We start from the raw sequence: 26,909 nt of genomic DNA on the forward strand, positions 1-26,909 counted from the left end.
GTAAAGGTAAATTCCGATTGAGACGACATGTAGCTTTTACCGTGAATGCAGTCTCCGCGAACGCAGGAATATTAAATTAAATAACATTTATATCGCGCTTCAGCGTAGGTCTTCAGCACTACAGATTGAATCGAACCCTCAGCATTTTGTGAACGTAATAATTATCTTCAGCTCCCAAGATAAATGCATGCAGTCACTTCTTCATAAGCACTTGCTTGGATATGTTCAGCAGAGCATTGGAAACACTGCCAATACTCAGATGGAAAAGGTTTAGTATTACAGGGCAGCCTACATTTGAATATTTAGCTATACATGAATAATGGTACAGTTGCTTAAATTCCTGGACTACAGAATATTATGAAAATGTTATAATTTGGTAGAACCACTAAAATATCATAAAAACATGATAATGATGTGTGTGATACAAAGAAGCAAGTTTACTCATACATTCAGGATTCCATACGTTCAGGATTCATACCTTGATTCAGAATTCAAAAGCAACAAAATAACATAATGAAGATACTGATGGGTGCACCCTTCCCTTTATTTCACAGTACTTTGTCTGAAAGCAGATAACATAGTATTAAGAAATAAAATAAAAACACTTTATTGTGCTCTTGTTTGTTTCTGGTGTACTTAAACAACAGCTGTTCACTGTTTTTTCCACCGGTTTCCCAACAATTCTAACTTTTATGAGACACAGAAGTGCTACAATATGCAGTATAAAAACATATAGCTTACTTGCTAATTTATCTATAAATCGGACAGCTCTTGGAATCTATTGAAATGCATTTAGAAAAATTACAACAAATAAAGACTTGTCAACAATATCAACACTGAAAGAAAAATAATGAAAATTACAGTCGCACACATATCTCAGAAGTTTAAGGCGGTTGAAATAAGAACTCAGACAGCCAAGTTACCTCTTGTATCCACTCAACAAAAGTGTATAGATAATATACAAATCCAGCGGCAGAAGTTTCGTTCAGGCATTCATGGGACATTTTTTAATAGTAAACCCAGGCATGTTGATATACCTCTGGTATATAGGTGGCTTCTTAATTTACAAGTGTCATAACAGCCACACAGTATAGGAAAATATCCTTCAACAAGAGCCTTCAGTGAAACCAATGACTTTGCTGTTTTTGACTTTGTTGGCTGAGAATTGTAGACAAATATTAAATATGATAAGTTATGGGAAATATATTCATTAATAACCAAGTAGATACAAAGGAAACTGGAGATGATGGTTGTAAATAGCAAATAATAAAAATCTCTCTGAAATAAAATTAAAAAGCTGCCATATACAGATTTCATCATCTATGTTGTACATTCATCCATCGGGCTATAGGACAGATATTCCAGTAGAGAATGTGAACTGCATTCTCAGTATTCTGCCTAAACAACAGGTGAGAAACTACGGTTGCCTTCTGTGGAAAATATTGGTTATATAAAGGTCAATTACACTTTTAACAAAAGTAACTCTTAAAATGTTTTGGCTCTTTAAAACACAGTAGAACAAATTCAAATGAAATGCATATGGAACCTGATTTACTACGTTCACACATATCTTAGACCAGCGTTTCCCAACACCCAACTGTACATATTTTTGTTGTAGCCCCGGACAACCACACCTGATTCTACTTATCAGCTAATCATCAAGCCCTTGACAAGTTGAATCAGGGGGTTTTGTGCGGGCTACAACTAAAATGTGTGCTGTTTGGGGATACTTGAGGACCGGAGTTGGGAAACACTTTCTTAGACCATGCAGAAAGAAAATGTTGTAAACACTTCAGCTTTTTCGACTTTGGTTCTAAAGATATGACTAATGGCTCACAATGCCGATGCCTAAGACAGACCATCAGCATCAGAATAATACAATGAGGTGTCTTATGTGGAATATTACATTTAGAAAATTCCAGCCTTTTAATATTGTGCAGTTTGTTTAGTGGCCTCTAAAAATGTATTATGTGATAGTGCTGTAAATAGGGGAAGGAAAAGTTAAGTGGTCTGGGTAAGATAATACCAATTATCTGACCAGTGTAATGTTTAGCAGTTAGGACATGGCAATCATTAGAGAACAAATAAAGTAGCTGTCTTTGAAATCCATGGGCTAAACCTGATTCAAACACATTATCATTTTTTTTCTGTTCTTAACAGCAAACATTGCAGATATAGAAACTGTATCAGTACATAGTTCTGTTGTAGAATGAAATATATGTGGGGAGAAAAATTGTTATTTTCGTATGATTGTTCAGTAGTTTTTCAAGAACAATATTGAGGTTTCAGTAGACATGTTTTTCAATGTTTGTTACAGTATATTCTCAAAGTACACAACAGCAAATCCACTGTCACAGGACTTGGCCATGCGATACCCAAATACCTATAATCCATTGCAACATATAATATGTATATTCTTAATTTGCAATATGTTTTCTTCTTGAAACGTTAGATTACAGTTTATTCCCATAAATTCCATACATAATGTGACAAATTTAAGATGGTAATTTCCAAGGTTCTTTTCCTATTTTACTCACAGTCAAAATATGTTGCTATATATATGTTTAAGTAGTTGATCGCAATATGGAAGTATCCATCCAATCAATAGTGAGTTTCACATATAAGGTTTCTGTGTCATTTCTGAAAGTTGTGGTCCAGTAAAAAACACTTGGAGAGATTAAGATTTCTGTTGAGCAGATACACCTTTCCAGTAGTCTAAAATGTCATGCAGGTCCTCATCCTTGGCAAACTGCACTTTTTTACGTAGCGCATGCCCTGCAGCCATGTACTCATCCTCGTCTTTGTGCCTTTTGCCGCGGAGTTTGAAGCGCTCCCAGATAGTGTGATGTGGTTTGCAGTAGTACTCAGGACTGGAGGAGTAGCTGAGGTTATGGTACTGAGGTGAGAGCGGAGAGTATGCCATGTCTCTGGGGTGGGGCCGAGTTAGGGGCTCCAGGATGGAGGGCTTGTGGCTTCCGGGCCCTTCCAGCTCCTCGATCTGCAGCTGGTGGCTGTCGGGATAGGAGTGCCGGTGCTCATTGTACTGCCTGATCTTCTCCGCCTCTGCCCTAAGAATGGCAGCGGCTGGCGTTACAGTGAGGATGGTCTCACCCGTTGGCGAGGTCTTCTCTATGTACTTGGACTCCGAGCGGTAAGGCCTTGGGCTCCGCATGGGACCTCCAGTGGCGGTGCTGGGCCGCTTTGGCGGGACATTTGAGGTGTGGTGCCTCTGTAACGAGTGGTGGTAGCTGTCCTTATACACTGGGGACAGGAAGCCAGACTTGCTCTGCGGCTGCTCTGATATTAGGACCAGCTGGGGCTCCTGGGTGGACACAGCTCCTGATTTCACCCCTTGAAAAGATGTGGATTCTGACTTCAGAGCATCAATACAGTTGTTAATGATCTGATTGACCTTATCCACCTCTTTTGCAATGGTTGAAATCTCAGCCACTGACCCTTGGCTGTTCCCAGGCATGGACATCTCACACTCTCTGCGTTCATGGTGGTCCACGGTTCCTCGCACCTCTATGTAACTTCCCTTGGCCATTTTAGGCGTGTCATCTCTTATCTCCTGCAGTTTGTACTGCTCCATTTCACTACCAGATGGTAGGTATGGCATGCGGGACATAGTCTCCCCAGTCATCATTTGCTTCTGTGACATCCTGGAAATGGTTCCCCCTTCGAGCTCTTGTCCGTACTTTAGTTCAATTATACTTTTCTTTAGGCTGCCTGCCTTTTTGTGCTTTTCATCTTGCTGACGTTTTTTACGCAAGCAATAGTAGACTACCCCTAGGACAATCACCATACTAAAGAGACAACCTAGGATGGTCATAATGTAGTGGGTAGCTGTTGCATGGTTTTGTGATCTATCTCTCCCATTCCAGGGTCCTGTGGAGACTGCCAGACAAGTATGATTGAATCTAAGATTATTCTTTATAGAAGCGACACAGTATGTGTATTCAGTATGGGGTTTCAGGTTTTTAAGTTCAATGTCCTCATTCTGAATTTTGAGGTTTTGAATATCAGTGAAAAAACTGTTATTGTAGAGAACCAGGCTGTACATCTTCTTGAAGGGATGGGGGATCTGAACAGTGATGGTGGCGCTTGTTTTAGAGACTTGCTTCAGCTTCATACTGGGTTTTACATCCACATGAATCACTGTTGGGTTGATACTCATACTCTCATCTGGCTCAGTTCCGGAGGGACAGTCCTCCAGCCCACAGGGAGTGTAGTCTGGTGGGAGGGTGGTGGTCTCAGGAGGCACAGGTATGTACGGCGTCACATAGTCGTCTGTACACACAGTGGAGAGCATATGGAGGGCATTCCGAAAAGTCGGGTTGTTAGGGTTCTGGCTGAGTAGACTGTAGCCAGAGACACCTGATGGGGAGTCACAGACCATCCGTTCATTTGTCCTGTTGGGGAATGTAGAGAGCCACTTCACAAAGCCAAGTAGTTCACAGGAGCAGTTGAAAGGGTTCGTGTAGAGCTCACAGGTGGTCAGTTTAGTCAGGCTGGTAAACGTGGTCCCATCTAGCTGCTGGATACGGTTCATGGAGAGGTCGATGTTTTCGAGGCTATAACACTCCAAAAAGGCATTGGGTGTCACAGTCTCAATCAGGTTGGCCTGAAGGTAGAGGTACTGCAGCTTGCCCAAACCCCTGAGGATGCCCTCAGTCAGGTTACGGAGTTTGTTGAAGCCTAACTGAAGGACCTGTAAGTTGAACTGGGCAGAAAAGGCCCCGTCGTCTATGTAGTTGATCTCATTCTTGGTCAGGTTTAGGTACGTCAGGTTGGCGAAGCGGCTGAGGGCAGAGAAATGGATACTTTTGATCTTGTTTTCATTGAGCCGAAGGTCCACGATGGTGCTGTTGATATGCGTGGGGATGGCCTCGTATGGAGGCTGGTTTTGGCTGCAGATGGCCAGCCACACAAAGCCCTTCTCGCCTTCGATGAGCCAGCAGTCCCCATTGACTTTGCCTGTATAGGTCAAATATACTATGGCCACAGACCAGAAAAAGGCACTCATTACCATACCTCCACCGCAGGCCATTGGTGCGCCACTTGATGTCATGGGCAGGGCCAAAAGGTCTAAGATGGGAACACCACTGTGGTTTCTATAGATGCTGAACTGAACTCTTTGTAATCTAGCTGGACTTTCAAGTGTTCTCCTCAGTGAAGACAATCAATATATTGGCCTTCTGTCCAGTGAAGGATAATTCTGTCCTAATGTTCCAGCCATTTACAAAAATATGTTGGGCATGTGCATTTATACCAGCATCCATCCAATGACTTTAGCCTGGAGTGAAGTTTTAGAGATGGTTCGCTGAGATTCAGTATTTCACCACCTCAAATTGGCTTGTGCTTATTTCCCCAGGGCTAACATCGTTGATCGGTCTCATCCTATTGTTTCTTCCGCTGTCTTTCTTGCTGGGTTGCATTCATGGGCTCAGAGGAACTCCCTGTGAAGAAGAGAGAAACAGGCACACATTAGGGGAATGAATAACTGCTTGAATGTGAGGTTTACAATTTGAATATAACCACATTTACAACACTAAATAAAAAATTGTATATATATTTCTTGCCAGAAATATTCAGAATACATGCCATGCTGCACAAATATATTAATATTTATCCTGAACATTTATAGACCATTTGTAGCTGTGATGAGTGTGATTTGAAGGAGTCAGGCGCAGGAGGGTAAATCACAGAATACAGAGTTTATTCCGTCGTACACAGTTGCGCTGGATAGCGACAACAAAATACAGGCACAGGGGAACAATCTACCACGGCAATACAAGGTACGAGTAGCTCCACCGAGCTACACTCAACTCACATAAAACAATCACCCACAAGGACAAGGGGGCAGAGGGAACACTTATACACGGACTAATGAGGGGATAAGAACCAGGTGTGTGTAATTGACAAGACAAGACAAATGGAATGATGATATATGGAGCGGCAGTGGCTAGTAAGCCGGTGACGACGAACGCCGAAGCCTGCCAGAACAAGGAGGGGAGGCAGCCTCGGCGGAAGTCGTGACAGTAGCAGACAAATAACGTGTTACCCTTCTGTATTTTATATTCTACATTCTATTAATCTGTCCTGTATACTGAACATATGGATCCAAATAATCAAGACACATTTTTGTTTTGCACGTTAATTAAAAATAGCAGATATGATTTTAAAGGCAAAATAGGATTAATGTGTATGCTTCCTCTTTCATGGCCATCCAATTACTTTGTACACAATTTCAGAGGTGATGTACAGTCCCTGTGGCATATTGCTATTAAAGGAAACCTTTGGCCAATTACCACTTGACAGGTTGGGGAAAGCAGGGTCCCTATTTTCACACCATTAACCTGGGGACTGTCAAACACAACTGAGTCCAACTAATGTTAAGATGCAACATTAAATTAATTACTCTGCGCCATACTGAAATGTTCCTTTGAAATTGAGTCCTCTCGAGAACCTTATAGAATCTGACAACATAAATAGAACTTAATGACTTTCAATGCTATGGATGTGTCTCTTAAACATCTTACGGAAACTACTGAGGATACAAACCTTGAACCAAATATAGCAAACTGTTCATTGTCAATTTGACCCTGTCAGATTGTTCCCCTGTGAAATTGCAGTGTTCCATTGGGTCTGGTTAATTAATTTGACACAATAAATGTAATCAATTAAAGACACAGCACACAGACAGTTCCAACATCCCAAGGTTTACGAATAAAGTTGATAGCTGCAGGAGCAAACCTTGGAGCTGGTTGTGTAGCCTATAGATCCTGGTTTTATGGAGATGTATTAATGCATTATTAGTCCTAAACGGCAGGTGACCTCAGCATGGGAGGTGCTGAGAGGAAGGAAAGTCAAATGTTTAAGTATCTGAGTCATTCTCATAATAGTCTTAGGTAATAACTTGCACCACGGACAACCAGCACAGCCGTGGTCATAATCAGCAGCAGTGGCCACTGAGACACTTCGTCTTCCTGCAACAATACCTTTGTGTTTGGATTACGAATTGCATACCCTATTTCCATTCAAAGAACTACCTTATAACTTTGACATTCCCACAATACTAAATCATGATGCTTTTTCCATTTCTTAACGGATTTCATTGTGCTGCAAATAAAACATCATGGGATAGGCTACTGCATGTGCCAATTACGATATTGATTTATATGTTATGACTGCATGCCACATATAAAAGTATTTGTTCTCCTTTTTGATAAAAATAACTGAGGTTACAAAATGCCTATGGAGGAATGAAAATGATTTACAGCATGCCAGACATTTCCGAGTGAGAGGGGAAACATTTCATCTGCATTCACTAACGTGTAGTCAATACATTTTGCTGACCCAAGGGCTATACTTCATTGTCAGTGGCACCTAGTATTGCTTTTTTATCCAAACTTGAGCCACTTAACTAGCCTTCAAATCAGATTGGACTCCATCAGTTATTCATTTTTTCCTTGTTAAAATTCAATGTGAAGGCAAACATAGCCAGAGGAGGAACGCTCACCACCAAGGCAGGGGTCTCGGCTCAGAGCGATGAATTACATTTTCTCTTCTCCGGTCCACTTAAAGCAGCCCAGACATCTCAGAGGGAGATATTTGTTTAGACCTCGTTGAGATGTGTAGCCTACTGTACACAACAATACCCAGTACCTCGTCTGCCGTGCTTACTGCTGCCACACTTGAATATTTCTAAGGACAATGAGAATTAAGAAGCCATCCTACCTCTACCCTGCAAAGACAGAGAGGGATTTCTGTATATTAATAATTTAACAAAGTAAATGAGAGATGTTTCAATTATGAAAATTCTGTTTATGAGGAGCAGTCATTTATTTTTCATATTTTACAAATGCTCTTAAGACCTGGAAGGATTCCTACTGTAGATAACGTTTTTTTTTAAAGAAAGCAAATCAAATTTTAATTCAATCTAATCCAATATATTAGAAATGCAAGTCACTGTTCAAGAAATGGTACTTGTGGACTTCCCTTAAGTAACATCAAATATTCAACTCTACTAGATCCTGTGACTGTGTTATTACAGCCATTAATTCATTGTGAATGGTGTGGGAGTGACTGACCATGAAAGTGGGCTGCAAACTCAAGTGATGGATAGGTTAATCATAGAGGACAGCAGTTGAATACTTTAAACTCAGAGGTATGTGACGTCACCACTAGCCTCTCTTAGCCCTCTGATGCAACTGCTGACATAGGCCAGGAAGTGGATGTGTTGCCTTGTGGGAGGCCACAGGGGGTGAGAAGAAAGGTGTCCCTAGGTGGTAGAGGACATGGGCCTTTACATAAAGGGGACAATCATGTTGCTACAACAGGAAAATTGTGACAGTTTATGGCAGAGGGAATATACCTCAAATTGGAACCGTGGACCTAAGGTCATTCCAGCAGTCTGTTGACCTTTTGTATGGTCTGCCCAACACGTTCCAATAGGGCCTAAACAAATATTGTGTTGCCATCGAGCATTGCTATCATAAATGAGGAAGTGAGCATACGTTTTCAGGAAGTCAAAATAACCAACAGCCATACCATGATCTCTAGGGCACAATACTGTACTGTTCATATTCAGAAACAAATCTGCCCACATTCCACGAACTAAAGGACAATATGAATAGAATTTCCATTGTTTAGTATCCTCTTACTACACAGTGTACATGATGCTGGCTTGATTGGAATGGGAGTCACTGATAATAGAGGAAGTATGTCCATTGTTCAACATAAACCTATTCAGGACTACACTGGTCAGCGTGTTTGCACATAAGTGCTGATTGGGACAGAAACAGGGTTGTTGAGGCTAAGATTCATCACTATGCATTACTGACACAGTCATCAGTCAGTGGAAATGTTTCAGTGATTTTATTTTTCAAATATGCTCTACCTCGTTATATCCGTGCAATGATTAATTATACTCTTAGCACCTTTCATTCAAATCACTGCTGTAACTGAGTCAAGCTACTTCTACAAGTAATATGTATTTTCCATTTTAATTGAGATATTTAAACCTAACTAAAACAAAAGAGTGCAGCCATTCGTAACGCTGTCTTGTATGGGGGAAAAGCATACTGGGGCTATGGATGAGTTCTGACAGTAAATATGTACCATCGGATCGGAGGGAGCAGTGCTAAAGTAACCTACTGAGGCACTGTTTGTTTTGCTTGGATTTGTATGAGCCCTGAGGGAGACATTACACACAAATCTAAAGCCCAGCTTTATCTACTCGTGCCTGGGTTATGTGTGAATCGGAAACCCGATACATTTGAATACTAAATTAGGAAGCACACTGTAATACAGTACAATAGCACACTGGGTTGTCCCCTTCTCATATTTCTGCACCCTCACCATTCCTATACACAGTCTGTCCCCATACATACCAAAGATCCTCCATTTTGGGTATGCCTTTTGTGGGGGACGTTGAGCACTGTTACAAACATTTACTTAGTTTCCATTGAGCTTGGGGATGTCTAGAGGCAGGAATATGCTGTGAGCTGCTCAACATAAAACGTTGGGTGGATGTTTGGGTCTGACAGGCTTCTATAAGGCTGGGGCCGTGCCGGCCCCCTCACATCACTGAGTTCCACTGCTGTATGACATGGTCACCAGAGGAGGCTGGTAGAAGGAGCTATAGGAGGATGGGCTCATTGTAAAGACTGAAATGGAATTAATGTAACAGTATCAAACACATTAAACATATGGAAACCGTTCCATTGATTCAATTCTAGGCATTACAATGAGCCCGTCCTCCTATAGCTCCTCCCACCAGCCTCCTCTGATGGTCACACATTATGTGGAGCACTCTTTTAATGTCTGTCCCTTGAAACTAGAGGATTTTGCTCGCACTGAAGAGGACTGTGCCCGTTGGCTGAAAAATGCATGTGGCCCAGATTTGTAAATCAAAAGCACATTAAGACTGCCTTTTTTGAGTACATGGATGGCATCTGTCCAAAGTATTTAAGGGTACATTTTGTTTAGTATACCTATTTCCCACTATATCATCGGCATGGTAAAGTGGGTGGAGTCACTCTGTCACCTGCTAGCCTAGACATAGAACAGGGAAATACATTCTGCACCTCCATGCACTGTGTGGAAGGCTCTGCAAGGAAATGCCAAAGGCTACCACTACAAAACCACCTCTATAACAACAAAAGTGCATTTACCAAGGGGCATTCAAATATAATCACTATTTAAACCCTCTGAAAGAAAGAAGGTTCCCATTTTGAAACCCTAACCAAATCTTCCATGAAATGAATATGAAAAGTACAGCTCTGGGAAATATCTGGCAAGGCGAAACTTTTAAAGAGAAAATTGTCTCCTATCATTGTCCCCTCATTCTCTGACCTTTACTGTAAATACCGGCTAGCAGTGTCTGAGAGGCAGTCTGACCCGACCTCAGCTCTCTCTCAGCATGGTGTTGTTGCAGGATCCCTTTAGGTGTTAAATGGAAGTACTTTCCTGAAAATACTTTCTCTCATTAATAATGCATAGAGGGGTTTGTTTGTCCGCTGTGACTCACTCCAATGGGCTCCGCATCAATTCCACCACCGCTACTGCGGTCCACAGCATAAATTACAACCCTGCTAGTTCGCCTTGTTACAGTAACCCGCTGTTGCATATGTATGTTAGCAGTGATTTAGTAAACTACCCTTTGCAATAAACAAACCTCTCATCATACATTCAGGTTTAGTGTCTTTGAGTGCTTTAATGCCGCCCGATGTCTATATGCTTAAGCAACAAATCCTACAGTGCTAACTAATAAAAAGACATTGGAGACGGTGTGAAAAAGAACAACCAATGGTGAAATCCAAAAGTTTCACCTAAAGCGTGGCACATACTGCAAATGAGCTTAAGGCAGTTAGGGCAGCATGGCATGTTCATCCTGATATGAGCCTATAGGTCTATTTGCAGCCCTGGACTCTGCTCACTTTCCCTAATGGCAGCAATCTCTATGGTCCAGTGGTAGTGTAGCCCTGGACTTGTAGGCCAGAACACCCAGGGCATTAGAACCAAGCTCCTCTCCCAGTGGACACGCAGGCAGCCCAGGCAACCATTCCCCAGTCTACTTGCTCCCATTGGGGCCCTGCTGCATGCAGGGTAATGATGGATTTTCTTGTCATCCCCTATGAACAACTAATGACGCCCTACTCTTGAAGACTGATTCAATGGTTGTACATTCAGTTGTTGTAAATTCCCACTGTTTTGCTTGCTCAGGGCACTTTCATACACTTAGATAGCTACACTTTTTACATTTAATATATTATTGGTGGATTTTGTTTGAGAGAGCTACTGTATTCTCCATAAACAGTCAACGTTGAGGAAAGATACCTCTTTCAATTGATGTTTAACTCAGAGTGTAGATGCTATTTGATCTTTGATTTAAGTAGTTGCCTTCAAAGTGCCTACAATTAACATATGGGGGCAATACATAGACCCAATGTTTACCATATGACAACTGACATAACACAGCGTAACTGTGAGGCCAACTAGTATTACTGTTTGATAGAAGCAGGCAAACAAGGGTGCTTTGGAAGCTGAGAGCTCATGTTACCTTGAAGGGAAGTCTTTCATTGCTCTGAATTCAAGTCTGTGATTGCGAGACAGGCTTCTGCTCTCATATGCGGAGCCTCGGTGGTTCTCTCCTCCGCAACAGAGAGCCAGGGCTTCAAGGCAAAGACATGACAGAATCTCCCATAAGCCTCGTGGATGAAACAGATACAGTAACTAGTGCAACTGTCTCCCCATGAGGTATACTGTATATAAAGCTGTCATACTGTATCCTATCTTCTCTCTCTCTCTCTCTCTCTCTCTCTCTCTCTCTCTCTCTCTCTCTCTCTCTCTCTCTCTCACTGTGTCTCTGTCTCTCTCACTATCTCTCACTATCTCTCTCCCTCTCTCTCGCTCTCTCGGAGGAAAACGCACATTTGCAAATCCTATTAGACAGCCTGTATTGGTCAGAAGGCCACGGCAAGACTGGATTATCAGTTTCATCTGGTCATATCTGTCTTGTTATATATAGTCATGTTATCTCACTCCCATGTCTATGTGTCCAAGGCCTCGCTCCACCACCCTCATCCCTCCTAATGACTGCCCTTTATTTGATGTCATTGAAAATGCATGCGCTTCTTGCTGGGAAAGAATGAAAAAGGTAAAGTTGGGAGAATCAATTGAGCTGAAATGGAACTGCTTCTCTTGGGGAAGGAAAACATTGTGCTCACTGAGGTACTGAATTGCTTTGGAGAGAAAGGGAGGAGGTGGATGCATGCTTCAGCTATATCCAAGGATATTAAAGTCATGCATTAATTACTAAAAGGAATATTGCCTGGAAATGAATGGAATGTTCTCTCTAGCCCGGAATCCTGTTTGTTTGGAGATGTGCTTGCTTCCTTTGTGACATAGATAGCGTACTTTGTGGACATGCCAGGCCTCTTCAGAAAAAGGGCCTCGTACAGGATCACGGACAGCTGCAAGGCACTGCACACAAATTAGTTTTTATCTAAATTTACTTCCCTGATAAGTGAGAGGTATTGTGCCACTGCTCTTTGCGTTGAATTGTTTTTCAGACAAAGCCCTTTTATTTCCCCATGACAATTGGAATCGCCTCATATAAATTCAGGCAGGAAAAGCTTTCACAATGGTATTTATCTCAATGGAGGCGAATGAATGTCACCACAGTGATAAAAAACGTGACAAAAACAAATAAAGGAAATACATAATGATAAAGTACTGTACGTGGAGATGCACACAATTTACAGCTTTGTGCTCTCAACGTGCTCTTCAGACATTCTTTGAGACCACTTGAAATACTCATGACCTTCTACAGCAGAGGCAGAAAAGGAGGTGTAGCAAGAACTATACCAGTTTCCTTAATGTTTTGCTAGATTGCTTTTCAGTGTTGTCACATACGGTATATCCTGTGGTGGTGGTGGTGGTAGTTGTGGTGGAATGACACGCTTGCACTATGTATGGAAAGTGCACTACAAACCAGCTAACAACTTCAGCACGATGGGAAAAAAAGGTCAACCAATACATAAAGATGTAGGATCTTAATTTGAGCCAGTTTTCTACTGCAGGAACATAATCCTGCAGCAACAGGAAATATGGATTATTATGTGGATTATAATTAACCTATATTTTTGTCAATATTTTTGTAGGGGTTGATAGATTTTTCGTAAGGGAAAATCAAGTCTGAAATTTCAAAGTGGCAATTATTTACTTCAGAAGCCTTTTTAAACCTCAAATACACTACAAGTTTGACATTTTCTCCATTGCAGGAACGTTCTCCTGCAACAGGATGATCAAATTAAGATCTTACATCTGTATGGAAAGACCTACTTCAGCTGCAGCTGGCCCAAAACATAGCGGCACGTCTTGCCGCTCTATATAATATTGTAATCAGAGGGCTGATATAAATACTATGCATGCCAGTCTCTCTTGGCTAAGAGTTGAGGAGAGACTGACTGCATCACTTCTTCTTTTTATAAGAAACGTTAATGTGTTGAAAATCCCAAATTGTTTGCATAGTCAACTTACACACAGCTCTTACACACACACTTACTCCACCAGACATGCCACCAGGGGTCTTTTCACAGTCCCCAAATCAAGAACAAATTCAAGAAAGCGTACAGTATTATATAGAGCCATTGTTGCATGGAACTCCGTTCCATCTCATATTGCTCAAATAAACAGCAAACCTGGTTTAAAAAAACAGATAAAGCAACACCTCACGGCACAACGCCTCTCCCCTATTTGACCTAGATAGTTTGTGTGTATGTATTGATATGTAGGCTACATGTGCCTTGAGCTGTTCTTTTCTATTAATGTTCTGTATTATGTCATGTTTCATGTTTTGTGTGGACCCCAGGAAGAGTAGCTGCTGCTTTTGCAACAGCTAATGGGAATCCTAATAAAATACCAAATACCAAATGAGGTGCTGGTAGAAGGAAGTAAGGCTGTGTTTAAACAGGCAGCCCAATTCTGATCTTTTGCCCAATTGTTGGCAAAAGAGCTGATCTGATTGGTCAAAAGACCAATTAGTGGAAAATATCAGAATTGCGCTGCCTGTGTAAACGCAGCCTTACACAACTCTTCCCCACAGGGGTAATCCTAATGAGCACCAGTTCTCCTTTCGTCAGGATGAACTTTGATATGTGTAAATGTTGACGATTTGTGCGGCATCTATTTCAAATGCATATCTGCTGGGAGAGCACTTTTTAAGTTGCTGAGAGACATTCTGAAAAACAGCTCCACTTGCCCAACCAAATGAGGGTGAAACTCTGTGCACACCCTTTTGCATGTCTGTTTCCATCTCCCCTAGCTAATTACTCGGAATAGCCATTTAGCCACATATATTAGCATTTCATACATCCATCTCCGTAATAAATCTAGCTTAAGTGTAGTGTTTTTTGGCAATTTTAAAGGTAGAAAATTGGCAAATGTCAAATAGTGAATGATTGGGCTAATCAAGAGCTTGAGGGCCAAGGGTTAAGGCCAACTATGTAAGTCCAGACCTCCAGAATAATAATTTGACACACATGTTCTATTCTACAATCATATTCAACTAACAGGCTATTTGGTATTCCTGACAGTGTGATTCTTTGTAAAACTTTAAATGACTTACTGCTCTGGCATCTCTTGTAAATTCCCAATACCACACTCAATTGTTCTTCAGTGGATCGAGTCCTTTAACAGGCTGATGACCTAGTACGATTCTCACCTTTCCAGGGAGCATGAAATCTCATTACAAAGTACAAACTCCATTCTGGATGGCACTTTAAAAAAGGATGATAAGCCATGGAGAATGGCTTAGAATTACAGTGTGCACTGATGGAAACGGTAGCCTTAATGGATAGAGCTTTTAGAGCTAAAGTCAAATCCAAGGTGGAGTTATTGGGAACTGCAGTATGAAAGCACTTCGGACAGTTTGCTCAGTTGGTACTATGAGCAAAAAAATCAAATATAATGGTCTGAAACTGTAGATCTAATACGCAAAACCTTTCTTTAACAACATTCATTGATTTGCACCATAAACAAACAAAACAGTAATGGATTTGTCCCAACAATAATTGTGCATTATGCCACAGACTTGTTTTGAGTGAATCTGTAGACAATTCAATTACACTAAGGCCTACTACAGACAGACAAACCAATTGAGGTATTGTCAGAATTGGCTTAACGAACAACAGGAGAACAAATCCAATGAGAAAACAATTAGGTTGTAGACAGCCTGTATTTGTCATAAGAACAGGGAGAACACAACCAACACTTACAGTTTAATTTCATTACGTTCATGTAAGAGTAAGATACAACTTGGGATAATACTTGCAGGTTTTAATGCAATTTTCCAGACCATCAACTCAGCACTCACTTCTCTGGCCTTTGAGCCTACCTGCTGCCGGCGGGCAGGAGGATGTATGCCGACACCTCTCCTGCTGCTGACTCAAGACATGGCGGGCTAAACTGGGATCTACAGTCTCACATGGATAGTTCACCCAAAGTACTATTGGTTTCCTTACGCTGTAAGCAGTTTTTGGACAAGGTTTGGTTTAGTTTCTCTGGCACTGTTTCCAAATGTTAACGTTTTAGCATTTGTGGCATAAATCCCATTCAAGTCATGGTACTGTTATTATAATTTTTTCGCACATCGTATTCAAATAATCTATGTGACTTTGTTAAGCTTCACAATCAATTTCGATACTTTTGGATGGATTTGGACATGATGCGTGTAAAATGCTAATATCGGTACCATGACTTGAATGGGATTTGTGCCACAAAAAAACGGCACCAGGGAAATAAAACCAAAGCATGGATTGCTGTCATACCTTGTCTATAGACTGCTTACAGCGTAAGGAAACCAATGTGTCATTTTGTATTTTAAGTGAACTATCCCTTTAAGTCTGATGCTAGATTGTACGATAGATGGAGCACATATTGTATGATAGACGGAGCACATTTGCCTGCTGCTGTTATACTGTATATAGCATGAGGTAAAATCAGTGCATAAAGTTCACATACGCTAACTATGCGTACAGGAACAACGCCACTAATTCCCTCTTCTTGTCAATTACTTTGCTCTGCCAATGCAGCTTTCTACCCCACCAATTAACCTTCTGAAGCCGAGTGGAGTTCCTCAATCAGATTATGCTGTGGGAGAACCAGGTTTCTGAGTGACAGCTAACCCTGCCTCAGCACTCTCATTAAGAGGATATGAGCAGCATGATTCACTGACTCCTCCTTTTTCTCCACTCACGTCTATCAAATTACACATTGACATTTTTATCTGTTCAGGAACCTGTGAGGTTACATGGCGTGTTTAGGGACAGAACACTGACACTGTGTGATATCCAGCTTGGCCAAAAACAAATGTCAGCGTGGCCAAAAACAGAGTGGTGGGAGACAGAGAACACATGGGGGCCTGAGCTTAAAGGTCATGAACAGTCAAATCATGTTTTTCATGAAATTGGATGATATTTGAAGGAAACCAGATGAAAATATGATGACCAAAGTATGAAAAATGACTGTTGCTTCTACACTACCGGTCAAAAGTTTTAGAACACCTACTCATTCAAGGGTTTCTCTTTATTTTTACTATTTTCTACATTATAACCACATCAAAACTATGAAATAACACATATGGAATCATATAGTAACCAAAAAAGTGTTAAACAAATCAGAATGTATTTTATATTTGAGATTCTTCAAACAGCCACCCTTTGCCATGATGACAGCATTGCACACTCTTGGCATTCTCTCAACCAGCTTCATTAGGTAATCAACTGGAATGCATTTCAATTAACAGGTATGCCTTCTTAAAAGTTAATTTGTGGAATTTCTTTCCTTCTTAATGCATTTGAGCCAATCAGTTGTGTTCTGACAAGGTAGGGGGGTATACAGAAGATAGGCCTATTTGGTAAAAGACCAAATCCCAAAAGACTTACAACCTTTTGGGGGACGCACAGAGACACAGAATAGTTTGATTAATAATTCACTTAACAAAGACCCAGAGTTACCTCTGCTGCAGAGGATAAGTTAATTAGAGTTACCAGCCTCAGAAATTGCAGCCCAAATAAATGGGCACATCTCAACATCAACTGTTCAGAAGAGACTGTGTGAATCAGGCCTTCATGGTCAAATTGCTGCAAAGAAACCACTACTAAAGGACACCAATAAGAAGAAGAGACTTGCTTGAGCCAAGAAACACGGGCAATGGACATTAGACCGGTGGAAATGTGTCCTTTGGTCTGGAGTCCAAATTTGAGATTTTTGGTTCCAACCTCGGTGTCTTTGTGAGACACGTGTGGGTGAACGGATGATCTATTTCATCACCGTAAAGCATGGAGGAGGAGGTGTTATGGTGTGGGGGTGCTTTGCTGGTGACACTGTCTGTGATTTATTTAGAATTCAAGGCACACTTAACCAGCATGGCTACCACAGCATTCTGCAGCGATAAGCCATCCCATCTGGTTTGTGCTTAATGGGACTATCATTTGTTTTTCAACAGGACAATGACCCAACACAACTCCAGGCTGTGTAAGGGCTATTTTACCAAGATGGAGAGTAATGGAGTGCTGCATCAGATGACCTGGCCTCCACAATCTCCCAACCTCAACTAAATTGAGATGGTTTGGGATGAGTTGGACCACAGAGTGAAGGAAAAGCAGCCAACAAGTGCTCAGTATATGTGGGAACTCCTTCAAGACTGTTGGAAAAGCATTCCAGGTGAAGCTGGTTGAGAGAATGCCAAGAGTGTGCAATGCTGTCATCAAGGCAAAGGGTGGCTATTTGAAGAACCTCAAATATAAAATATATTTTGATTTGTTAACACTTTTTTGGTTACTACATGATTCCATATGTGTTATTTCATAGTTTTGATGTCTTCACTATTATTCTACAATGTAAAAAATAGTAAAAATAAAGAAAAATCCTTTAATGAATATGTGTTCTAAAACTTTTGACCGGTAGTGTACATTGATAAAGTTTGATCATAAAGTTACTGGTCCCCTCCCCCATGTCAAACACTTGGATTCATTATTCATTAGTAGGCAGTCATTGTAAATAATACTTTTTTCTTAACTGACTTGCCTAGTTAAATAATGGTTAAATAAAAATAAAATAACATTATTAAGGGGACAAGGTGACATCACCTTAACTCTCATTTTAACACATCAATGGTAACATGATATATGTTACCATAAGTACCGGCTTGTAACCAACATCGGTGTGTTTTCAGAGGGGCGTAGTTTATATAGCTAGATATAAAAATTGGACTAGGGAGTCAGCAAACATAATTAAAAGTTTACTCTATTCATTTATAAATTATAATATGCCATTTAGCAGACGCTTTTATCCAAAGCGACTTACAGTCATGTGTGCATACATTTTTTTTCACGTATGGGTGGTCCCGGGGATCGAACCCACTACCCTGGCGTTACAAGCACCATGCTCTACCAATTGAGCTACAGAGGACCACCATTTATGGCAAAGATACTTATATGTTTCCCCTTTCATCTGTTTCTGGTGTTAGCTAGTTACTGACTAGCTAGGTCTTCATGGAACAAAATCGTTCAAAACTCAGACACAGTTGTCAAGTCAACACAACCGTCAGTGCTGCTGTGAACCACATCAAAAGAAACATGGCAAATGGGTGATGTATATATATATATATATATATAATTGATGCAATTTCAATGTTGTTTGAGTTGATTTGTGTATCACCAAATTAGCTTGAGATGATATTACTGCAACACTGCATCCAAGTTGTTTGACATAGGTGTTTCAAAGAGCTGTCAGTCAAGGTGAGCTCATGAATATAAGCTCTCCACCCACTCAGCCTCTCTTTTCAAACTTCCTGGTAGTTAGCCATGACAGAAAAAGTACTTTTCAGAATGACTATTCAGGACCTTTACCTAGCGGAGAGATTCACTCTGCTTAAATCCCAACAGCACCTGGATCCACTAAAGCAGAGTACATTGTATGTCTGTGACTCTGTGACTCACCTGACCAAGGACCAAGTACCTACATCAACATGACATTGCAGAATGTGGGGTGAAGCTATTTCACAGCCAACATGTAGGGCTTATTTCAGAGATGTATTTGTTGTTTCCTTGAATCATTCCTCTGACAGATTCTTCCGCACACAGTCTGTAGTCCTTGTGCCAAGCATTTTATGTTATCAGCACTCAATAGAGTTACTGTATATAATGTACATATTAAGTAGTGGTATTTTAACTATTGATCTTAATAAATGTAATGTTGGGAGATGTGGAAGGTACTTCGGCAATCTATCGTTGATGATTTGTTGACATGTTAAAAAAAAACAATACATAATGCTCAAGGCAAAAGCACTGTTGGTTTGGGAAAAAATAAAAACTCCCAAATACAAATCTATTTTTAAATATGAATACACCAGCAAATTGCTCTTATCTTTTCAAATACTGATCACAATTCCCTGACAGAATATCTCATGCTGCATGTCTGATGATAATGGCTTTGTGTGGTTGTTTACGTTGTATATGTACGCCAATAATGGAACTGCAGTTTGGACTCTTAGGCTAATTGTTACCAGTCACTATTCAGCTTTAAAAGCTCCAGAGCTCTAGAGAACTGCATTACACATATCAACCCCCAATGCTCTCCCAGTCTGTGGTGACAAGGAACTGTGCCAATAATAGACATGGCACATCTGATTCACTCTGACCTTGGCAGCCCTCAGGGGTCACCGTCCCTCTCCAATAGATCGCCCATAAAGAACCCCAGCCTGCCTGATAATAATGCTATGGCAGCTGTATCATAAACACATATGGTCCTGCAGCCACCACCATGATGTGTGATGCATCTTCATTAAAGTTGCCCTGGGAGTTAAGACGTGGAACATAGAAGCATTAGCATAAGAGCCTACAGGTAGTAAGCCTTTATTTGTATTTATTTGTTTAACTTTAGTTTCATACAGTATTCTGCAGTGCTCATATTTTCTACTTTGTGTATATTTCAATAATAAATAATTATCTGAGCATTTCCTTTCAGCTTGTAATATGACTCCTCAATACTTGGCGATGCAGACATCTGATTCAGTAGAGTTGAAGATGGAAATACCTATAGTGCTTACTGAATATACTGTATTCTCCGGAAATACAATCTACTTAGTCATTCTGCTAGGGTACTGTAGTCATTTCAGTACAAGAAGCATGTTCAGAATAATCTATGTTTGTGACTGTGCATGATAGGCTACATCTCCTTGTCACTATGGAGATACTGTACAATATCTCTAACCCCCATTCCCAAACATATGAGTAGCAGATGATAGCAGTCAGCAATGGAATGAAGGAAAGCTTCAGGATTGGATGAGATAGTAAGGAATAGAATCAATCATTGTGAGGCACAGCGGCAGCAAGGACATTGGGCTTGTCCGACTATTCCACTGGCCACATTTGATCTATACAGAAAGCCTCAGACTCTAGGCTGGAGAAAGCGATGGATGTGGGAAGGTTGGAGGCAAAATGGAAACATTGAAAGCTGTCTAGTGAGATGGCTATGTTGGAGAATAAAATTGTTTCTGTCTTTTGAAATGAAAGAATTTGACAAGGCATATATTACAAATTGGACAATATGGAAGGGAAAACATGTTTTAGTTAAGGTTAAGCTATACTGAACTGACGGGATAGGATGTCTGGTGTACAGTATCACAAAAAATGAAGAGTAAAGTTATACTCTGAGAGGGGAGGCAGGCAAGAACATGCTGGTGATAAGGATATTATCCCAGTTAAGGTGGGATAGATACAACAGTTTAAAAAGCATTTAAAACGCTGACTGCTGGTAGAATTTATCTGGCACAAAATGTTCTGATAAAACTTGTCAGCATTTGCATTTTTATTGCTATTGTCCATTTGAGTGTTCTCTCACAAACTCATCCATAATGGGATGAGCATTTGCGAGGCTGTGTATGAGCAGATGCTACCTCACCTAAAAGGCAGAACGGACATCAAATGCGATGCTACATTCCCTGTGAAATGAAAGAATCTAGTGCTTAAGTTAAAGCCCTCCCAAGTAATGTAAAGATGTCACAGCTATGCCGGCACCCTTCTGGTTCGATTTACAGCCGTTCCCTTCCCTGGCAGCATGTCTTCTTCCACAGCAGCAGCCTGGCTGTTGAAGCTGCACCCTCCATCCGCCCACCCACAGTGATCCACAGGTTCCCTCACAAACAGGGATGGTGGAGTCACCAACCCCCAACCAACCAACGGCAGGTGTTCCACTGGCAGGTGTTCTACCCACCATCATGTCACTCCATAGTGTATTCACAGTGGCTGGTGCCTTCATGGTCTGACAGCTTCATAGCTATTCACACTAACAATTATACATACAGTACAAGTGCCATGTATTATTATTTCTGACATTTTCATGCATTTACTGGAGTTACTTCACATCAAAATATGAAGTTAGGAGGGCTACTTTTGTGCAGTAGAGTAAAATTGAATGTTTTGAGTTATGTAAAGCAAAAACAAATAGTCCCCATAATACTGATTATATATCTATACCAACTTCACAAAAGATTCAGACAAATACTTGTTCTGTAATTTTCAGACTCACTCTTTAATAATTGCCTCAACAACATTTATAATAAAGTGTATCCGGTAGCTGTGTCCTTTGTAAAATATGAATACTGTCACGTTCGTTGAATGACGGGTCAGACCAAGGCGCAGCGTGATATGCATACATGTTTATTATACACTGAATAAACACCACGACAAAACAAGAACGGAAACGAAACGTGAAGTCCAAGGTAGTACACAAAACAAACCTTTACCGGAACAAGATCCCACAACCCACTAGTGCCAATAGGCTGCCTAAGTATGGTCCCCAATCAGAGACAACGAACGACAGCTGCCTCTGATTGGGAACCACACCGGCCAACATAGAACCATACATACTTGATCGACAAACAAAGACCAAACACAACAAGGAATATACACACCCTGACTCAACATATAACCGTCCCCTGAGTCAGGGCGTGACAAATACTGTAGGAAGTGTACAAAGGGTACATGTGCTGTAAGCATCCCTCGATTCATAATGTTCTGAATTTAATTAGCTATCGAGTATCTTTGTTGAGTTCCCTTGAACCAAGTTATAATACGGTTCTCTGCAGAGACATGTTGCACAATCAGTTCACATAGCTGTTTTGTTCACACAGTGACACATTCAAGGTCTTTGCCTGTTACATAAATAGTTGAGAGACAAGAAGGTGCAGTCTAGTAGAAAATACTCCCTCCACACTCGCTGGAATAATCATAGAAAGCTAGGATTGATGGCTCCATGGCGGGGACCACTTAAATAAAAAAATCCACATATATGTCGACACACTCCTGGACGGTCTGACAGTGGTTTATTTTGTCGGTTGATGTGATGATCCGATTAAATCAAATCAAATCAAATCAAATCAAATGTTATTTGCCACATGCGCCAAATACAACAGGTGTAGACATTACAGTGAAATGCAGCATAAAAGAGGGGGATGGGGTGGGGTGGGGGTGGGGGGGCAGTGCAAATAGTCCGGGTAGCCATGATTAGCTGTTCAGGAGTCTTATGGCTTTGGGGGTAGAAGCTGTTGAGAAGCCTTTTGGACCTAGACTTGGCGCTCTGGTACCGCTTGCCATGCGGTAGCAGAGAGAACAGTCTATGACTAGGGTAGCTGGAGTCTTTGACAATTTTGAGGGCCTTCCTCTGACACCGCCTGGTATAGTGGTCCTGGATGGCAGGAAGCTTGGCCCCAGTGATGTACTGGGCCGTACGCACTACCCTCTGTAGTGCCTTGCGGTCAAAGGCCGAGCAGTTGCCATACCAGGCGGTGATGCAACCAGTCAGGATGCTCTCGATGGTGCAGCTGTATAACTTTTTGAGGATCTGAGGACCCATGCCAAATCTTTTCAGTCTCCTGAATAGGCTTTGTCATGCCCTCTTCACGACTGTCTTGGTGTGTTTGGACCATGATAGTTCGTTGGTGATATGGACACTAGCTCTCAACCTGTTCCACTACAGCCCCGTTGATGAGAATGGGGGCGTGCTCAGTCCTCTTTTTTTTCCTGTAGTCCACAATCATCTCCTTTGTCTTGATCACGTTGAGGTAGAGGTTGTTATCCTGGCACCACACGGCCAGGTCTCTGACCTCCTCCCTATAGGCTGTCTCAACGCTGTCGGTGATCAGGCCTTTGAGACTCACTCTTTAATAATTGCCTCAACAACATTTATAATAAAGTGTATCCGGTAGCTGTGTCCTTTGTAAAATATGAATCTGTAGCGCATGTCTGATGAAGTATAAACCAGCTTACAGTGAAGAATGTGTCGTAGGGAAGCTCCAGCGGGGAGAATGCTGGCTTATAGTCGGAAACTGTAATCAAATCTATTCTGAAGGAGAGGCTCAGGTATAGACGTAAAAATCAAGACTAGATTGGATACCATTCTCTAATCACTTCTGACACAATTACCCTTATAGAGCAATATGGGAGTCCTCTCTAAGGTCCTCTTAACTCAGTCAGAGTGCTCTCCTCTGAACTTTGTCCCAGACCCAATCCTTTGAGCAGACAGGGCACTCGCCCAAATTAATTCAGGTTTCAATTAGTCACGCTAAATGGACCCTCATCCAATACAGATTGGATGGGTTACAGAGACTCGTGCCTTTAGGCCTTCTTCTAAAAGAAAGAGCTGTGAACTGAGTCATCCTCATAAAAATAATCCAGGACCCATTCAAGATGCAGGGTTGATACCTGCAGGGAAATGAGAAGCCTGAACTGTAGCTTTCTTCCATTGATCGTCAGTATTATTCCAAATAAGAGCAAGAGTCTCCCTTGGGGGTAAGCATCTACTATACAGCACAGTATGTGGTGGAATTTAGGCTGAAGTGAATTTAGACACGGAATGACTGTCCTCATCCATTCATATTGCATTGATGAGCGAACTACAGTATGTAAAGATTGGACGGCAGAAATGTAGTCTTTCATACCAGTTAGAACTCTGGAAAGGCTTATTACATTGAAGTGTTTGCCAAAATAGTAAGCTATTGTTAGAGCCAAGGGTTGACTAAGCCCTGGTGTGAGGAAAAATGGAGTAGGATAACTAGTGTTCAAACAAAGGTAAATAGGAATCTTCTGCCAGTAGATGGCACTTTTCCCACTTCACACGGTCTACTATCTTCCTCCCACAATCCAGTTATCACTGAGATCACTGCAAACATCTCAAAACCATTACTACTGCTGCCTAGACATGTAAAATGGAGCCTGTAAAATTGAGACAGTCTATGATATGTTCTTTCTTCGAGTACTGTACCTTTAGCACAAACAGTTTCCCCCCAAAAAATGTAAACCCTTTCAAGCTATTTTAAGGAAATGATCAACCCAAGATCACAAGACATTACATTAGAAAACACCAACACACATCTCTCTGTCCAGTCAATACCCTGTTCTCAGGCAGTTAAGGAGAATAATGTTCTCCTTCAGGGAACCGTGGATTCTGAGGAAGTCATGTTCATTGTTGCCATACATTATTTACAGAACAGACTTATTTAACAGTGGTTTATGTCTGAGACAATAATACCAATAGTCACCAACAGCAGCTATGACCGATAGGGTCTCACAAAATATTATTAATGGTTTTAAGTACAGGTATGCCCAATTGTTCCTTCAATGTGTTTTCATACACAGTCTCTGCATTTACGAAACTGGCAAACGACTTCAGCAGAACGATTCTCAGTGTTCTCACAACACAAGATTGAATAGTAAATGTTACAAATACATCTTCAAAGGAAATGCACCTCTTGACGAGTGTGGGGGAGGGGAGGCATAAAAACAGATGGTCAAAGATCCTACTTTAAAGGTGAGTGGCCTCAGGTCTAAGCTTTTGTTGTGAGCTGCAAAAGAGAAACCAAAGCCTGTACCGTCCCTTTCCTCGCCTGAGTACGCTACTAAGTGAAGTGAAGGCAATTCTTCAATCTCATGTACTATGCGAGTAAATAAAACATTCCTTTTGCAATCCGTCACTCATTATGTGAATCAGAGCATCAGATATTTATATGTTAAATGGATTTCCAAAAGTCACAATATTACAAAGCACCACCCCACCCCCAACCAACCCTTCAATCTCTATCCGGGAGCTTGACATGACTTGAAGGTCAACTGGGGTGGCTAGCTGGCTTCAACGTGAATGGGATGTGACGGAACAGAGAGCACAAATGAAGTTTCACGCTGGGCAACCTAGTCACAGCTTACTGTCAGCAATGAAAAGAGAATCATCAGGGGTGTCTGTAATAAACGGGTCTCTCAACGCGGCATCCATCGCCCTGTTTTAACTCACATTTATTTTCCCCATGATTGCCTCTCTCAATGCTAATTTGCATGCGGAGCAGGCTGCGCCAGCCTCCATTAACAATCTAGTTTGCGCCACGACACTAATCACACTCATTATTAATCATGAAGTGTAAACCAACCCTTTACCCTTTTCAATATGGACAATCCCCCCATGAGGAATACAGCATGTTTCATCCATCTTGTGGCAAGGTCACAGTAAAACAGTAAGCAACGATACCCCACTTTGGTTTTATAATGTCACACTGCATTTAAGCCATTACTATAGTGATATGGCACTAACGTAATCATTAATAATGTCTGCGGAGCACATAAGCAGTTTTGATCACTGTTCTCAGGGCTGAATGAAATAGAATGACTGAGAAATAAACAGCCATTCTATTTCGTTCCACCCCTGAGAGCACTGATCATTTCTGTCTCCACATTACTGGAAAGCAGGGACGGAAAAATCACCACAAGAACAAGGCCTATATGCGTTCCAGCTTGCAAGTCACATCACCAGCTTGCATGAGAGCATGCCTTTGAAGAAAGGGAAATAAAGGGTTAAATTCCCTCTCTGTTGAGATTGAGAAGCATCAATGGCTGACTCTATAATGTTGTTTTATGATCACTTTATGTGTCCACCTAAAGGCTCCCCCCGGAACTCCGTCTTTCATAGGCTAATCATAGATGGTCTGTGGTAATCCATTCAAATGACTCTTCAATTCAATGAATTACTGGTCCAGGTGGACTAGAACCGGGCACTTAAAGCTAGAATCCTTAAATGAAACAATAACAAAGCGTATACCCCGCCTCTGTTTTGGTTGAGGGATGGGCCTGGAGAAATCTAACCACTCTCAAATTCATAGACAGGGCTATGGATGCAAGGACTGACCATCCATGATATAAAAATTATAGTTTTAACAATTTTTTGAGGCTATATAGTGGTTGTTTACATTTACATTGTTTACAAACATTGGAGTAAACAAGCTTGTATTTTGGGTTCTGATGGGGTACGACTGTTGAACTAAGCTCATGAGGCATTTACAGTATAAGTTATATTCTTCAAGAATCAATGGGTATACACTGAGTATAGCAAACATTATGAACACATTCCTTATATTGAGTTCCACCCACCCTTTTGGCCTCAATTCGTCGGGGCATGGACTCTACAAGGTGTCGAAAGTGTTCCACAGGAATGCTGGCCCATGTTGACTCCAATGCTTCCCACAGTTGTGTGAAGTTGGCTGGATGTCCTTCGGGTGGTGGACCATTCTTGATACACACGGGAAACTGTTGAGCATGAAAAACCCAGCAGTGTTGCAGTTCTTGACACAAACCGGTGCGCCTGGCACCTACTACCATACCCCATTCAAAGGCACTTATATATTTTGTCTTGCCCATTCACCCTCTGAATGGCAAAGATACACAATCAATGTCTCAATTGTCTAAAGGCTTAAAAATCCTTCTTTAACCTGTCTCCTCCCCTTCAACTAAACTGATTGATGTGGACATCAATAAGGGGTCATAGCCTTCACCTGGATTCACCTGGTCAGTCTATGT

The 26,909-nt window shown here is 41.3% G+C and overlaps 1 protein-coding gene across 1 annotated transcript in view; it reads right to left on the reverse strand.

The window, feature by feature from the left end:
* Positions 1 to 449: 449 nt before the first annotated feature.
* The window catches only part of LOC121569542 (protein ELFN1-like), a 100,012-nt gene continuing 73,552 nt past the window's right edge, over positions 450 to 26,909 (reverse strand). The window contains exon 3 of the mRNA XM_041880596.2: positions 450 to 5,459. Within this exon, the coding sequence (XP_041736530.2) occupies positions 2,678 to 5,071 (2,394 nt within the window). The 5' untranslated portion in view covers positions 5,072 to 5,459 and the 3' untranslated portion in view covers positions 450 to 2,677. The remainder of the gene's footprint in view (positions 5,460 to 26,909) is intronic.

This window comes from Coregonus clupeaformis, chromosome 7 (genome assembly GCF_020615455.1).
Source record: "Coregonus clupeaformis isolate EN_2021a chromosome 7, ASM2061545v1, whole genome shotgun sequence".
Taxonomy (NCBI): domain Eukaryota; kingdom Metazoa; phylum Chordata; class Actinopteri; order Salmoniformes; family Salmonidae; genus Coregonus; species Coregonus clupeaformis.